Source organism: Myiozetetes cayanensis, unplaced genomic scaffold (assembly GCF_022539395.1).
Source record: "Myiozetetes cayanensis isolate MyiCay16 unplaced genomic scaffold, myiCay2020 scf12, whole genome shotgun sequence".
NCBI lineage: Eukaryota > Metazoa > Chordata > Aves > Passeriformes > Tyrannidae > Myiozetetes > Myiozetetes cayanensis.
In genome coordinates this window covers 11,890,155-11,906,403 of record NW_026086826.1, presented here as the reverse complement: position 1 = coordinate 11,906,403, position 16,249 = coordinate 11,890,155, and the positions used below count along the sequence as shown (strand labels likewise).

Sequence of the window (16,249 nt, the reverse complement as noted above, 5' to 3'; positions counted from 1 at the left end):
TTCCAGTTTCTCTCTTCAAATGCAGCCAATTTTTGACATTTATTATAGTAAATGATATTTCTTGAATTCTTTATGAGCTGCCTGAAGTGTCGTATGAGCTGATGATAAATCACATTTCTTAGAGTTGCATCTCTGCTTCTCATCCTACAATTCAAGATTGCTCATGCCAAGGCAGTGCAGATCCTTTATGCAGAATGTAACGGTTTGCAACTTTTAGTGAACTTTCCAGTTTGGGGAGTTCATTTTTTTAATTTTACCTTCCATAAACTCATAGTTTCAATAAAAAAATCCAGCCCCCATATCCAGTAATATTTATCAAGAAAGCCTTCAGATTTTTAATTAGCAGTAGGATAACAATGTTCTTAAAGCAGCCTTTAATAAATAATATCAAGACTTTAAAGAACAACATAAATAAGAATTAAGTTCTCGAATGTAATCCCTTGCATAGATGTACTTTTCCCAATGCCCAAAACTGAACATGACTTTGCTGTATTAGAGGTTGAATTCCCAGAGCAGACCCAATCCAAAACCAAAAACTTCCATTATAAATATAAAATTACATAAATGATAAAAACAGAGAGCAGATACACAGGACCAAGATGCCCACCTGGCAGCCCATCAGCTAAACTCAGCCTGCAAGAGTTTCATCTGGCCCCTGGGAATGCCTGCAAATAACGGCTGCTATAACTCCTAATTTTAAGTAAATAAAGTTCAGTGTAGCAGAGTGGATCAAAGCTGCCAACTCCATTATTATGGAATATCCCTTATCCCGCATTTGGAAATGGTAATACAGATACGACAGGATGATCTGAGGTCACCATACAGAGCCACCTGCAGAGTTCACAGATATTTACAGAAATACAATTGAATTCATATCCTATTCTGTCATATCAGTCTGTTCCCCAACAGCTGAGGGAAAACTACACCAGACAAACACCACCACTGTTCCTGCTGGAAGATGACCTGGAATTCCAATATATTCCAGTTTGTACTGTATCATATATATGGACTAAATAATTTTTACAGTTCCATGCAAGATCTAAGGAATATTAGGAATAACATAAAAAGAAATAAAATACTTGGAATAATTTTCCTTCTGTTTTAAGTGCTCTGTACAAATTAAGGTCACTAACCTTACATCTACATTCCAGTCACTCACACCTAAAAATCTAATAGGAACACAGGTGGGAACAAAGAACTCAGAGGTGTAAAACCCAACCAAAATTTCAGTACATTCACCCTTTGTAAGCTGAGCTCCACCAGCACCACCTACCACTGCCTGATGGGTAAATTGTAAGTAATTTCTTGCCAGTGCCTCTGAGCTTCATAGTCTCCATACATAGGTGGTTTTCCTGCACCTACAAAAATAGGACAAAGTGGTCAGGAATTATTTGGTTTATACAGATTGCTTTCCCCCAGTTATGTACTGCATATTAATATATTACTGATTTTATTCTCCATTCCCCTATGGTATAGGAGAGCAAACAGAGACTGCTGTGCAGTCTAACAGGGAGGACAAAAATGTTATGAGTTCTCTTGGCTTTCTGGATATTTCTGCAATAAGCATTTATCAAGGCACTGTGCGGTGAAGAACTGCTTCCTCATCTGACAAAAAAAATCACTTCCAAGTGTAGATGAAAAATGGGGCACTTTCCCTGATTTTGTGTGAACTACTGCACTTCCTCAGTACGTGATAACTGCCCATGTTCTTACCTGTGTTCCAGCCACGCTGTGGTACCTTGCTATTAAAATCAACAACCAGCCTTTTTTCATGGAAAAAATAAGCTTTATCGATGCAAACATTTCAGTGTCCACTCAAATAATTCCCTCCCTGGAAGGTTAACTCTGATACTGGCAGCATGTTAAGCACCTTCACAGAGTTTATTTACTTCTATTAACCTGCTTATTGAGAACAGAGACTGGACTGATTGTACTCCCAGAGAAATATTGACATCAGCCAGACAGAGATTTAAGGGTTTCTTTAAAATATAGGAGAGCCATCTATATTTCTTCACGCGATCTAAGTTTGTGGGAGTCCCACAAGCTCAGATATCTACTATTTGTCCCCAGAAAGTGGAAAGGACATATTATCTCTGCTAATTTATTCCTGGGTGACAGAGAGAGTAGATTATCTCCGCTATATGACGCATTCAACCTAAAGTTTCCTAAATAAGTGAGGTCACTGGGAAACGGGAGTTTCATCAGTGTCAGTTCTGGAGCTATACATTCTAGTGGAACAAAGAATCTAACATAGGATTACTGAAATTCAAGATTTTAATCCGAAGTTTGATTATAAAAAGCCAAATACAGACTGATCAGTTAGTTTAAGGATGCATATTCAGCTCCCATCTACAGCAAGCACAGAGTATACAGACAAACCGGGTTAAACATTAATAAAACCCCAATATTTTATTTTAAAAGGGTTGCTATCAGATTTTCCTATTCCTAAAGGAGTTACATGATCATTGTGTAGGAAATAAAGATTTAAAAATTGCTATTGTAGTTTAGGTATTATTTTAGAATATCTTTCAAAATCTTGATGGATTTAAATCAAGTTTTAAAAATCCTGTTAGCAATGGAATTGTAAATACTTGCAGTGCAAGAGAAATTCAGTGTTGTGTGGCAAAAGACAGGATGTTTTCTGCCTAGAGATGGGTGAAAGAGTCCCAGTTACCTACAGATCTCTCAGAATGGTGTTTTCAGAAAGCAAACTCAAACCAAAACAACTGAGCAAGCAACTCAGGTTCAAGCAAATTCCTTCAGCATGAAGGAAGCCCAGGAGTCACCAGTTTTTATCACCAGAATTACTCCTGAGCTCCAACCACTCAGGGGATGAGGCTCCAACTGACAGAACAGAAAACCAGAGCTGGATTAAACTGAGCTTGTGATCCTTTGAACTGATGAAGGTTGAACATAATGGTTCATTTTTTTATTTTTTTCCTCAGTTTGCAGAGAGCAAGCTTTGAGCAAGCTTATGCTACATAGCAATGGCATTGAGAGGCTTGGAAAGAAACTTGCTAATTCTTTGCAAGTGTTCTGACACGGGGAGGAGAAAAACTCATCCATTAACAGGATACAGCTGTAGCTCAGGCTGTAAACAAGCTCGAGGAAGCCCAGCTCCAAGGTAGAGCAATCCCTCACTCCACGTCACCTTTACACTGTCTTCATTAGCACCACTGGAGTTTTAAAACCATAATTTATATTTAGCTGTCTGATATGGAATGTAAAGGACAACAGCAAACAAATCTACAGTTGGACTGCAATATTCTGCACATAAAGGCACAGGGGAGAACAGCCACATGTTCAGCCTAAAACATCACACTGACCACCACCCCCTCAAAAAAAAAGTTGTGGTGTTTTTCCCCCAGTGTTTTGTTCCAAGCAGCTGTGATGTTAATCATTGCACATTTCAAAAAACAAAAGCAAGGAATTCTGAGGGAAATCAAGAGGCACTAAAATATGATGATACTCGAAATAACACATGGTTTCCTATTTATGACTTTGCATAAATAAAAAGTTTAATTTACCCCAAGGTCCATAGCTCAGCCTGAGAAGGTGCATTACCTGAGTAGGAGCCCAGAGACACAGCCCAGCGCACAGTAAGTGCCAGTAACACAGCAACTGTCATTAAGCTCCACTTCTCCATGGCTGCTCTTTGTGACAAGCCAAAAGGGACCTGAAAAAACACCACAAACATTGCTACAGTACCATCCACGCGGTTGCTCCTTAGGGATCACTGCTAGTCCTGGTTAATGCCACTTAGTTTCTCAGCTAAGAGCACCACTGCCAAATTATGCAGAGTGCAGATCTGGGATAGGCATCACTGCTGGTGTAAAGGGATTACAAGTGATTTAAATGAGGGCTGATCTCCCAGCAAACTTACTTGACCACTCTAAGGATCCAGTAACAACAACAAACATTGCCAAATCTGGAAAAATTCAAGGCCACATGCATCACACTTGGAAAGCAAAAAATAGGAAAATGATTAGGTTGCCCTGCATAAAAAGCAAAAACAAAACAAAAGAAGCTGCTAACTAACATGCAAAATTTGACCTGAAGAAACAAAAATATTTTAGTCTGAATTAGAAGAAAAGTGAGGAAGAAACTACTCCAGTCTTGACAGTGAGAGATGGGATGAGCCTGGGTACAACTGGCACAGATTTTCCTTGCAGGAAAGGCATCATTTGACTTAAAGGGAGTTTAACATACTTGTTCCTGAGGGGAAAAAAAAAAAAAGAAAAGGAAAACAACAACAACAAAGCCCTCAGTCTCCTCACAGCAGCAGTACTAAGCTGCTGTTTTAGTAACAGACAAGCAACATCCAAGGCATATTTAGGTGATTCTGCTCAAACTACATCCATTTTATTCCCTATTCACAGAAAGCTGTGAACCAGCACCACCAAGGGAAAAGTTAATTAATAATATAAATCTGTGGCAGCAGTACATCACCATCTATCCATAGAAAGGTGAAGACTGATATTTGCATGTTTTCAATGTGCCTAAACCACAGAGGAGACACTTTTATCTAAATAAAAGATAATGGGGTCAACTCTGTAGATCTTTCCACCCTAAATGGACCCTTGTGCTTCCTAAATTCATGTCTAATAGGCCCAGAGTCCTATAAGAATTCCAAAATCAAGCATCACAAGCCCAGCCTTTCCCTTCTATAAAATACATCTGCCCTTCCCTTCCAGGTCATCAGAACAGTTATTAATTAATTACACCTTTTTAATTCCTATATAACACCTACAGACTCCTCCATTTCTGTTCCTCTCATTTACTTCTCCCATCCTCTACTTTTGGAACAACTGTTGTTTTTCTGAGATACTGAACTTGTTTCTCTCCCTTCAAAAGTGGTTCTTGAACTAATTCTTTCCTACTTAATTTTCAGCTTTAATAATTATCCCACACCTCCTGAAACAAAAAGCCATGCTTGTGTTAGAATCTAGAGCATGAACCTCTAGTTTCTGCTATCCTGCGGGTAACAATATTAAACAAGGAAGAGGTTTCAGGGGATGATAAGGCTGGTTTGGTCAGTCCCAAACTTTTCACCTTCTGTCTCTGCCCGCGCAACACCTGAGGGTCTCTATAGTGAGAAGCCACCTGGAAGCATATGGTGACAATCCCTCAAAAACCCCACTATCCTTCCGCACTGCCCAGAACGAAGATAAACAGCACCAATACAAACCACCCACTCCTGGCCACAGGGACGCTGACAGAACCCAGCCAGCGATGCACAGCCTTAATACAACTTGCTTTAAATCAGCACACATCTCAGCAGCGCCTTTCCCTCCTCAGAAACGCGAACGCTGAATGAAGAACTTTAATCTGTTGCAGCGACACCCGTCTGTGCCCCTGCTGTCCCACTCACCCTGGTCAGGAGGTGCTTTTACTCCTCACAGTCCCTCATCCGCCCCATAACTCCCTCACCCCGCTCTCAGATGCCACTCACACGCTTCGCACCCCCGGCCTCCTCAGGGACCCCAGGATGAGCTGTCGCTGAGGGACTCGTGCCCAGGGCTCCCTGAGAGTCCGTCCGAGCTGCTCCCACCAGCCAGCAGACCCTGCTCCCCTCAGCCTCCAGCCCCCCGCTCCCCTCAGCCTCCAGCCCCCCGCTCCCTCAGCCTCCAGCCCCTGCTCCCTCAGCCTCCAGCCCCCTGCTCCCCTCAGCCTCCAGCCCCGCTCCCTCAGCCTCCAGCCCCCGCTCCCCTCAGCCTCCAGCCCCCTGCTCCCTCAGCCTCCAGCCCCCTGCTCCCCTCAGCCTCCAGCCCCCTGCTCCCCTCAGCCTCCAGCCCCCTCCTCGCCCTCCTCACCCCCTCCTCGCCTCCCTCAGCCGCCCCAGGGCTGTCAGCCGCCCTCAGCCCCCTCACCTCAGCCGCCCCGCTCGCCCCCCAGCCCCGCTCGCCCCTCGGCTCCGCCGCTCCGCTCCGTCCGTTCCCGCCCTCGCTCCCTCACCGGCTCGGCCGCCACGCGCGCTTCCGCCTGTGAGGCGCCTTCCGGGCGGGCTGTGCGCACGCGCGGGGCGGGAGCCTGGGAATCCTGCATGGATCCGCGGGGGGATGGATCCTGAACGGATCCGCGGGGAACCGGAGCTCTGGGAGAGCTGGGGATGTTCCCCTCGAAAGGAGGAGGCTCCGAGGAGACCTTAGAGCCCCATCAAGAGCCTAAAGGGGCTCCAGAAGAGCTGGAGAGGGAGTCTGGACAAGGGCCTGGATGGGCAGGACAAGGGGGAATGGCTTCCCACTGCCAGAGGGCAGGGTTAGATGGGATGTTGGGAAGGAGTTCTTGTTCATGAGGGTGATGAGGAGCTGGGATGGAGTTCCCAGAGAAGCTGTGGCTGCTCCACTCCAGGCCAGGTTGGACGGGACTTGGAGCATCCTGGGATAGTGGAAGGTGTCCCTGCCCATGGCAGGGTGTGGGACTGTCTGACCTTTAAGGTCCCTTCCAACCCAAACCATTCCATGATTCCGTGGCACATGTAGTGCTCACATCCCCACGGCAGCAGTTCAGGGAAGGGGAGGATGCTCTAATGGGTGTTGCTGATGAAAAGCACAGTCCTGGCACAGGGAAAGACCAGCTCTTTATTCAGTCGATGAATCTGAGTATGGGTTCTTTATCACAGAAGGAAGGGAGCAGCTGGAAGACTTGTTCTTCAACACACCATGTCACTGGGAAGAAGCTCCTCATCTCATCCCACCCCCTGCCATGGACAGGGACACCTTCCTCCAGACCAGGTTGCTCCAAGCCCTGTCCAGCCCGGCCTTTCCTTCTGGCTATGTGTCTAAATGAAAGTGAATAGGAAACCGATTATTTTTAAAACTAACACCACATACTGATGTTTTTGTGGCCAAACCTTCCATATGAGCTGCCAGCAGTGCTCTCCTTGAACTGGAATCCCAGGACTGAAAGTTGTGATGGGTTTAAACACAACTGCTACCAAATGAAAGTGTGGTCAAGAAGTGTCCCATTACTTGTAATAGAAATGTTGAAGTAACCGGAGATTATGGGAAACAAAGCTATAATTTATTATTTTTTTAGAAGCACATGTTGTTTTTAAAATAAATTAGCACTATGAATGAGTATTCCATGACACCAGAGATAAATTTTCTTTCTTGATGTTCTTCCAGTGCAATAACATCTAGAATAGTAATTTCCGCTATCCAAACCATTTTTGAGTGTAAATGCTTGGGCATCCTAATACCTCCTACACCTGCCATCATTTCTGTCAGCTGTGATGTTACCTCAGCTCAGACAGTGTAAAGAGACTGAAAGTCTGAGGTCTTAAACTGACAAAGGTAAAAATCACACCTGTCTGCTGTTTTACCAAAGTGTTTGGAGCCATAATCCTGTGGAAAATGGCAGATTATGCCCATCAAATTTTACACAGTTTGTCTAATCTGTTGTACTCCATCACTTATACTGCTGCTAAGTAAAATGCTTCTGTTTCAAGATATTGATAGGATTTTAAGGGATGTGTCGAGGTCACAACTCTGTAAAATAAACATAATCCTAAAAACTCATCAGCTACAAAGTAACTTGGAATACAGAGTTACACCTCCAGAACCCACCGCGGCTGGAGCTGGTTTATGACACCGAAAACACGCGATGCAAAGTGAATTCCGAGCCTAAGCCCGGGGAGAATCACCAGGGCAAAATCCTATTTCAGTCCTCCTCCCTCAGCCCCTCTCTCCTTTCCCTCTTCTCTCCCCTCCAGGATTTTCCATGCCCGGAATTCCCCAAACAGCGAGGCCGGGGAGCACAGCAGCGCTCAGCCACCCCCAGTCTGTGAGCGTTGCCTATGGGCTCCTACCGCAAAAAAAAAAGAAGTTTTCTGTTTTACCTTGCAGGTTATTCCTAATTAGTTTCTGGAGCTGGAATGGAGGAGAATGCAGGAGCCCACGGCCGCACATTCAAGTGCATTATTTCAATTAGCTGAGCGTTCTTTGTTGCAAGGTGAAATCATTCACTCCCCGGGAAAGCTTTTTTATTGAATGCTTTCTAAATACTTGCATTGGGCACGTCGCCTGGAATTGAGTCTCTGTCACTAGTGTTTCTGCGGTGACTTTGACCAGATCAATGACTGGAAAAGGCATTAAGGACACATTGATACCGCGGGGTAGGAGACGAGAGGGGTTTGGTGCTCAGGAGTAAAGAGAAACCGATAATGAGCAGATAAACGGCTTTTCTTAACCCTTGGCGTTCTCGGGAGGCTTCGGCAGCTCTGCTGCCTCTTCTCCACCCTGGCTCTCAGGCTTGATGTAAAGCCGAGCAGTGGCAAGGCAAATATCTCCCGGGTATTCCATAAATTTGGAGTGAAATGCGGTCAGAATAATGAGAAAGTCTTTCCTGGGGCAGGCGGAGGGAAGAGCCTGCGGCCATAAAAAGTTCCAGCTCGTCAAGGATTTCGTTTCTGAGCGGAGCCGTGATGCCGGAGCGAGCGGGGAAACAAACTCTGGAGACGTTTTCAATTGCAGATTCACAATCTGACCTTTTATCCCGACAGCAGAACATCGGCCGTGATTTAGCGGGCACAGAGCCGGGCGCTGAGAGCCACGCACTGACAGCCCACTGGAGCCTCGGCTCTTTCCTATCCTTTCCAGAGCAAAACCACGAATAAACATGTTTGAAACCACTACCGGGAGATGCATTTATTTTGATTTTATTCCCCTGAAATACTAGGACTTGATAAAGTAACTAGAAATCACTGAGGGTTTGGGTTGTTTCCTTAAGTCCCTGCGATTCTCTGGGCGCTGGGGGACACGGAGCTTCCCCCGCACGATCCGGGGATTCCCAACCCGAGGGATGCTCCGAGCCCTCGGTAAAGCAGAGCGAGACATTTCGTCCCTTCGTGGAGAGGAGAGACTGAACCGTTTTCCTGTGTCCCGGCTTTTCCCATTTTGCTGAACCTCGAGAAACCCGGGATTTTATTGCATCTGGAGTCAAGGACGCTCCCTCTCACACTTCGCCGTCTTAATAAAGTCGCGCAGTGCCTGCTTCCTCAGCTTGCTTACCAAATCCCGGATTAATAAAGTTTACTTAGTTATTTAAATAGATTAAATGTCATATTTTAAATGGAAGGGGAAGGTTCTACCTTCCTGACCTATTTTTCATTTCTGATTTAGAAAAAGGCAAGATTAGCATGGATATTGCATTTTCAAGGACCTCGCCACTATTAAATAGACTGTTAAGTGCATTTTATGGCTGAAGAGTCTGTTCCCAGTTCAGTCTGGAAGACGTGCTAAGTTCATCTCTACCTGCTACATTGAACATTCACTGACTAAAATACTTCCTGTGGATGTAATACCTTTGCTCTGTGTCTTCTAAGTACATAACGCTTTATGTTTTAGCACTGGTAACACGTAATTCAATAAAATCCCCCGAAATAGAAGTGTTGTCTCCCAAGAAAACTGCACGCGTGTGTTTGGCCAGGTGCAGCGATTCCCGGCTCGGGGAAATAGCACGGTGGTGGGACGGGAGGCTTCGGGGAGGGATGACAGGGATGCTCGCGGCTCCGGGAGGGTGTTTAAGCGGGCGCGCATCAGTCGCAGCCCCGCGGGATGCCCGTTCCCGTACCCAGATCCGCGGGCATCTAACATCAGTAAATCCCCCCTCGGAATGGCGAGGCTGTTTTTCTGCCTCTCGGGCCAGGCTGATCCTCCGGAGCAGGCGGGCCCCGAGTGCGTCTCGCACACGAGGAAGAGTCCACAAAACTGCCCGAGCTGCCCCAGAAGGCAAAATCCCATCGAATTCCCTCGGGAACTGTCCCCTTGCCCCACACCTGCAGGCGGGAGAAAAAATCACCACCCCCCTAAAAGCAAGTCCTTGTGTCTTTCCCGGAGTGGAACACCCCCGAGGGTCCAATGAACGACAAGGGATGGCGCTTCCCAAAGCGAAATGCTGCCCCCCCAACCCCTTTGTTTCTGGCCCAGGTCACGAAGCCGGGGCCGGTGGGATGGGGAGCGAGGGAGCCGCATTCCCAGAGCCGGGAGGAGCTCTGGGAGTCGGGCAGCGCTGGGATGTGCGGGGGGTGCGCGGTTAAACGCCCCCGGTACCGCCGGCGCGGACCCAAACCAGTAACCCCCGAGGAACAGGGAGCCATGTCCCCAGTGGATGATCTTCTCCGGCCACCTCCCTGTGGGACAGGGAGAAGGAAGGTGTCCGATGGGCATCGCTCCCCTGGTGCCCCCAGAGCGCTCCCGACGGTGTTTCCTCCGGGAAACCTGGCCTCGGTTCTGCCCTCCCGCAGCTCCGGAGCGGGGTCTCCGACCGCTGCCCCGTCGGGAACACGGCTTTGCAGAGCCGGGAGATTGGGGGCGGAGAGGGGATACCCCAAACGCTGAGGCTCCTTACAGAGAAGCAACGTCCACGCGCGACAAACACACAATATCCGCAAAAGATCTTTCCCTGACTTTTCCAGCGCTCGCCGCAGCCTTTCAACACCCATTAGCCCGTAACTTTGAGCCCCGCGCTCTGCCCAGGGACAGACCGTGGTGCTATAAATAGGCGGTGTTGGGAGACGGCAGAGCGGAGTGAGGGAAAAGGGGGCGCAACTCCCGCGGCCCCCGCAGGGAAAGCGAGAGTTCCTCGGGAGCCCCGCATCAGCCGAGGAAATGGTCCTGATGAGCCCATCTCGTCCCTTTTTCAACCAGCGTGATGGTTTAGAGGATTAGGGCCAGATCCCATTGTACATTCCTTCCCCGGACGGAGGGAGCGGCGGGGCCGTAATTGTAATAAATAAGGGGGGAGAGTGTCAGCGGGGTGGGGGTGGCTCTGGGTAAACTCTCCGGGCTGCGAGGAGGGTCATTTTCGCGGTGTTTCGGATCTAGTTACTTCCAACACACCCCAGGGACCGACGTGACACGACTTACACTAATGGGCATCTGTCACCGGCCGTGTCAAGTTGTGCCATATGCGTCGGACAAGTTTGTGGAAGGGAAAAGCAGAGAAAGAATAAGGAAAAGAGTTCTGTGGTCTGGTTGAGGCCCGTGGGTGCGGAAAGTAAACCAGGACATGGTTCTCCAGGACGGCTGCCCCCGGCCTGCCGCTCCCAGTCCGACTATGGGGGCTGCGCCCACTCCTCTGGGCAGCACAGTGCCGGAAAGCCTCTCCCGTCCCGGCTGCAAACCCTCCCCTATTTGGGAACCGACTTCTGGCACCCTCGGGACCGCCGAGCCCCGTCGGTAGCTTTGTGCCGATTCGGTGCCGTCCCGAGCGGCTGCGGACACTGGGTGTGCTCCTGGACCCCTGGAGTGCTCCCGGCTCCCCGCGGCGCTCCCGGCCCCGGGGGCTGTGGGGGTGATCCCAACCCCGAGCGATGCTCCGGGGGATGCGGGATGCTCCCGGTCCCGGGGGTGCTCCCGGCCCCGGGGGGGCGCGCCCGTTCCTGCGGGTGCAGCGGGAGCTGCCGCGCCCCCCGCAGGCCCCGGTGCGCCACTGCAGCCCCGCGGCCACTGGGAGCGCCCCCCGCCCGCACGGCCCCGCTGCCGCTCACGGCCCCGCGGCTGCGGGACCGGCGGTTCCCCCAGGGAGGGGCGGCTGGGCAGGGGTCTCACCGCGGTCCTTCCCCAGCCCCGCGCCCTCCCGGTGCTGCCCGGCCCCGGGGGCCGCGGCCGCAGCCGCCCCTTCCCGGGGAAAGGCTTCTCCTGGCGGCCGCTGTCCTCGGCGATCGAGGGGAGATCGGGGGAGAGAAAGAGAGGACGGAGGGAACGGAGATAGAAGCGGTTCCCGGTGGGAGGTGGCAGGAGGAAAGTTGCCGGTGCCGCCGCCGCCGGCGCGCAGATGCCGAGCCGAGGTATTGCTGCTATGTGGGGAAATATGAGCGAGTAATTTTATAAGTAACAAAGGCTGAGGAATGGAATGAGCCCCTGTTATCCGGTGTCCTCTGGAAGCCCTGGATCAGCAGCTTCTTGAGCCTCGCAGCGACTCCGGGCAGAAGCTCCTTCCTTTTTTCCCAGGGGATCCGCTAAATATAGAAACCCCCTCAATCGCACAGATCACCCACCATTTGCTGTTTGTGTAAAACCGATTACCCAGACACAACTGTGAAACAACCCGCTCCTCTGACACTGCCACGCACCGCCACATTCCGCTCCGCGGGGTTCTGCAGGGCCGTGGGTGCCCGTGCGGGGCCCCGCGTGTCCCCGCTCCCTGCAGGTTCTCCCTGTCCCTGGCAGATGATTAGCGAGTCCTTATTTATAAAGTTCAAACGATCTCATCACCGGGGCTGTTCGGTTTATTTTAGTCTATGTATGCAGAGGTATAAATATTTACTTAGGAAGAAATAATATTTACTGCTTACCAGGAAAGCAAGGACACTTTTATTTATATATTTATTTTAAATCCGCGGCTGCCAGCGGGTTGTTGGAAGGGAAATAAGCGCCTGGTCCAGCTCCTCCCGCAGCCGAGCCTGCCGCATCTCGCCTGCATTTCACGCCGCCGATTTTCCTAACAAAGACAACGAATTATTTGGGAGAAAAACAAAATCCACGAAGGTTTTCAAAGGTGACAAAAAAATGTCACTTTGTAAGAAGAACATAATGAAGTACCAAACACTGTCAGTGCACAGAAGAGACCGAGATCTCTCCAGGCTCAACACCACAAAGAGCCGCTTTAAATATTATAACGCTACATATTAATTCTCTTCTTTCTTTTTTTTTCTTTTTTTTTTTTTTTTTCCCATCTTGGCCGGCTCTTTACTTTAGCCCCGAAAATGTACTTGATTTTTTTTTTTTTTTTTAAATTTTCGCAGCTGCCGTTCAAGCTGAGCTATTGGGAATTACCTGGGAAAGACCGATTGCTTCCCGCGGGAAGAACCGCTGCTTTAACAGCGATAATTTTCCTGATCGAAACGAAAGATTCGCACTCGGACATCGCACGGACACGGCTTGAATGTATATAATTTTTTTTCATATAAAATAAATAATAAACATTGCTTAAACCGACCCAAGTGTTTTATTTAAAACAATTTCCCTTATAATTAGCCCCGAACGCCAACCCAAAGCGTACCTATTCCGGCCGGGAATCCCGCAGCGCCGGGATGCGGAGCCGAAGTCAGGCCGAGAAAAATTTATATATTTAGGGAAACATCACGGGGCGGTTGAGGGAGCCTCGGATCTGCAGGGGAAGGCTGTATTTTGGAGGAATCGGTGTGATGTTGGCCCCACCGCGGCGGCTGCTCCGGTAACAAGCAGGGCCGGTGGCTTTCGCTGCTCGGCCGCGCAAAGCACATCCCGAGCGGCGGCAGGTGCCGCGGGAAACCCCCCCGCACCACCCCGCACCGCCACCCGTGGAATCCAAACCTCCGTGGGGATGGAGAACCGGAGCTCTGCGGCCGCGCCCCGCGCGGTTCTCCCCCCTCCGCGGTTCTCCGCGGCAGCGGAGCCCGTCCTGCGGGCGGGGGGTCACAGAGACGCCGCTCACACAGAGACGGGCAGAGCATTTTAAAAATTTATTTACAAAGTTGTGTACAACACGAAGGGATAACATTTAGAATACATATATTCATTCATATATAAACAGACTTCTATAATAGAATGACAGCGTTTTTCCTCCTTTTTTTTTCTCCAAAATTCTCTCTCTCTTTTTTTGTTTTTGTTCGTTCGTTTAATATTTAAAATTTCCCCCGCTTATTTTTTTAATACAATTTCGTTTTCTCGTTTGTTTGTTTATTTCGGATAAAACCACCCGGAGCACCGGAACCTTCAAAAAAAGTGAAAGTTCGCAGCTCCTTAATCGCGACCGTCATTTCGCCTCTTTAGAAAAATAAAAACCCCGAAAGCAACGTCAGTGATTTTTGATACAAATATGTACAAGCGGCGGTGGCCGGTGCCCGCTGCCGCCCCGAGCCCCGGTGGCCGCGGAACCCGAGGGGGCGGCCGGAGCCCCCCGGGGAGATGCCCGGGGCTACCGCCCGGGGCTACTGCGCCGGCCACTTGGCCTGCACGGCGGCGGCGGGGGCTGCGGGCTGCAGGAACTGCCCCGCGATGATGTTGGTAGGCACGCTGAGGATGGGGGCGATGGCCGCGGTGGTCCTGGCCAGCGCCAGCGGCTGGTGGGCCATCAGGGCCGACTGCACGGTGACGGGCGGCCGCAGGAAAGTCTGTGCGCTGGCGGCCGAGCTGGCGGCCGGGACGCCGATGATGTTCTCGATGCTGAAGGACGGGCGGCTGCTGGGCTCCGACTTGACGATGGAGCCGGCGGCGCCCAGGCTGTTGAGCTGCAGCTGGAGGCTGGGGCTGAGCTGGGAGTTGAAGGCTTTGCGGCTGAGCTCGCTGGACGGCAGCAGCGGCACGGCGGGCGGCAGCATGGGCCCCACCGGGGGGATGTAGGGGTACTGCAGCGCGGCCGCGGCCGCCGCGGGGTGCGTATAGGCGCCGGGGTGCAGCCCGTAGGGGCGGCCGTAGGGCCCGGCCAGGCCGTAGGCACCGAAGCCCTGCATCATGAGCGCCGTCTGGTCCCGCAGGTGCTCCTGCTGGTGCCGCTTGAAGCGCTTCCTGCGGCGGAGGAAGCTGCCGTTGTCGAACATGTCCTCGGACTGCGGGTCCAGCGTCCAGTAGTTACCCTTGCCCGGGTTGCCGGGCTCCCGGGGGATCTTGACGAAGCAGTCGTTGAGGGACAGGTTGTGGCGGATGCTGTTCTGCCAGGCGGGGAACTTCTCCCGGTAGTAGGGAAAGCGGTTGCTGATGAACTCGCAGATGCCGCTGAGCGTCAGCTTCTTCTGCGGGCTCTGCAGGATGGCCATGGTGATGAGGGCGATGTACGAGTAGGGCGGCTTCACCAGGCTGCTCTTGGGCTTGCTCTGCCCCGCCGCCCCGCCGCCGCCGCCGCCGCTCGCCCCCTCCTCGCCGCCTCCCTTGCCGCCCTCGGCCGCGCCGCCGGGGGCCGCTCCGGCCGGGCTCCCGCTGCCGCTGCTGCCGCTCTCCGCGCCCGCGCCCGGCTCCGCGGGCAGCGCCAGCTCCGCCGCCTCGTCCAGCGGCAGGCGCGGCAGAGCGGCGGGGCTGCCGGCCTCGCCCTCGCTGTCCTTGCCCGGCCCGTCGTCGCCCTCGCCCACCACGTCGATATCCACATCCTCGGCCGCCGGGACGGCGGGGCCGGACATGTCGCTGGCGCTGCCGCCGCCCGACAGGGTCATCCCCGCTCGGCGGGGCGGAGGCGGCGGGGCCTCCCGCCCGCACCGGGGTCCCCCCGCGCCCCGCTCCCGCCGCGGCTCCGACCGGCCCCGGGGGCTACACCCGAGAGGGCATGGGGCCGTCCCCGCGGGGCATGGGGCGGCCGCGCCCGCCGCTCTCCCGTGCGCGGGGCTGCGCTGGCCGCCGGGTCACCTCCCGCCGGGCATCGGGGCTCAGGCGGCCGCTCCGCTGGGTCCCGCCCGCCGCGCTGCGCGCCCGCCGCGCATGGGGCCGCTCCGCGGGCCGCCGCCGCTCCACCGCTCCGCTCCGCGGCCGAGCCGCGCACCGCTCCGCCGCCCTCCGCGCTGGATGGCTGGGGGGTTTTTTTCCTTCCCTCTTTCCTCCTTTCGTCTGATGTGGGGTTTTTTTTTGCTGGTTGTTTTTTTTTCCCCCCCTCGGCGGAGGGAGGGGACGGAGCTCCCGGTGGCCGGGCGGGGCGGGGGCAGGAGGCCGGGGGTCGCGGGGCCTCGCTCGCCACTTTGGCAGCGCGGCGGTCCCGACTGCCTGATAGATTACTTTCCCGTTAAAGATATACTCGGAGGCGGCTCCACGTGACCGCCTGACGTCAGGCGCCCCGCTGTGAAGTCATGCAAAACTCGAGTTGTTTCATGGACTGTCAACAAAGACCGGCGGCGGCTCCGCTCCGCCCGCCCCGACGGCCCCCGACGGCACCGGGACCCTCCGGCCCCCGCAGACAAGTTGCCGCACCGGGGGCTCGTCGCCGCCTCCGCCGCTCTCGGTGAGCCGGGCCCGGAGCCGCCGCTCTCGGTGCGCTCGGCAGCGCAGGCTCGGCGGGTGTGCCCCCGTCATAGCGCTTAAAAGCACCAAGTTTGGGCTCTGAAACCACTTTTCTGTGGTTTTCTCTTTTTTTCTTTTTTTTCTTTTTCTTTTTCTTTTTTTTTTTAATTTTTTTTTTTCTAGCAGCACACCACCAGCTGGGAACGGAAGATCAGAGAATGGCTATTGATTAATCTATTAGCTTAGTTGCAGAGAGAAATAAAAAAGACGTAAAATAACAAAGGGAAACTATAAATAAAGAACCTTTTGGCCGGTTCTTTTTTTTTTTCCCTCTTTTTTCTTTT

General features: G+C 52.0%; 2 protein-coding genes across 4 annotated transcripts in view; both read right to left on the bottom strand.

Annotated features, from left to right (window-relative positions):
* Positions 1 to 5,981, bottom strand: part of ALG6 (ALG6 alpha-1,3-glucosyltransferase) — a 30,416-nt gene extending 24,435 nt beyond the window's left edge. For all 3 annotated transcript variants that reach the window (XR_007627674.1, XR_007627675.1, XM_050306410.1), the window contains exons 1-3: positions 5,956 to 5,981; positions 3,565 to 3,676; positions 1,274 to 1,358 (exon numbers count right to left, since the gene is read on the bottom strand). Coding sequence is in view for 1 of the 3 variants with exons in the window: in XM_050306410.1 (XP_050162367.1) it covers positions 1,274 to 1,358; positions 3,565 to 3,646 (167 nt within the window). In the remaining 2 variants the exon portion in view is untranslated. The remainder of the gene's footprint in view (positions 1 to 1,273; positions 1,359 to 3,564; positions 3,677 to 5,955) is intronic.
* Positions 5,982 to 13,904: 7,923 nt separating this feature from the next.
* On the bottom strand, positions 13,905 to 15,130 carry FOXD3 (forkhead box D3). The gene has a single exon (XM_050306933.1). It carries the CDS (start codon positions 15,128 to 15,130, stop codon positions 13,916 to 13,918), a length of 1,215 nt encoding a protein of 404 aa, XP_050162890.1. The 3' UTR covers positions 13,905 to 13,915.
* Between the last annotated feature and the right edge of the window lie 1,119 nt (positions 15,131 to 16,249).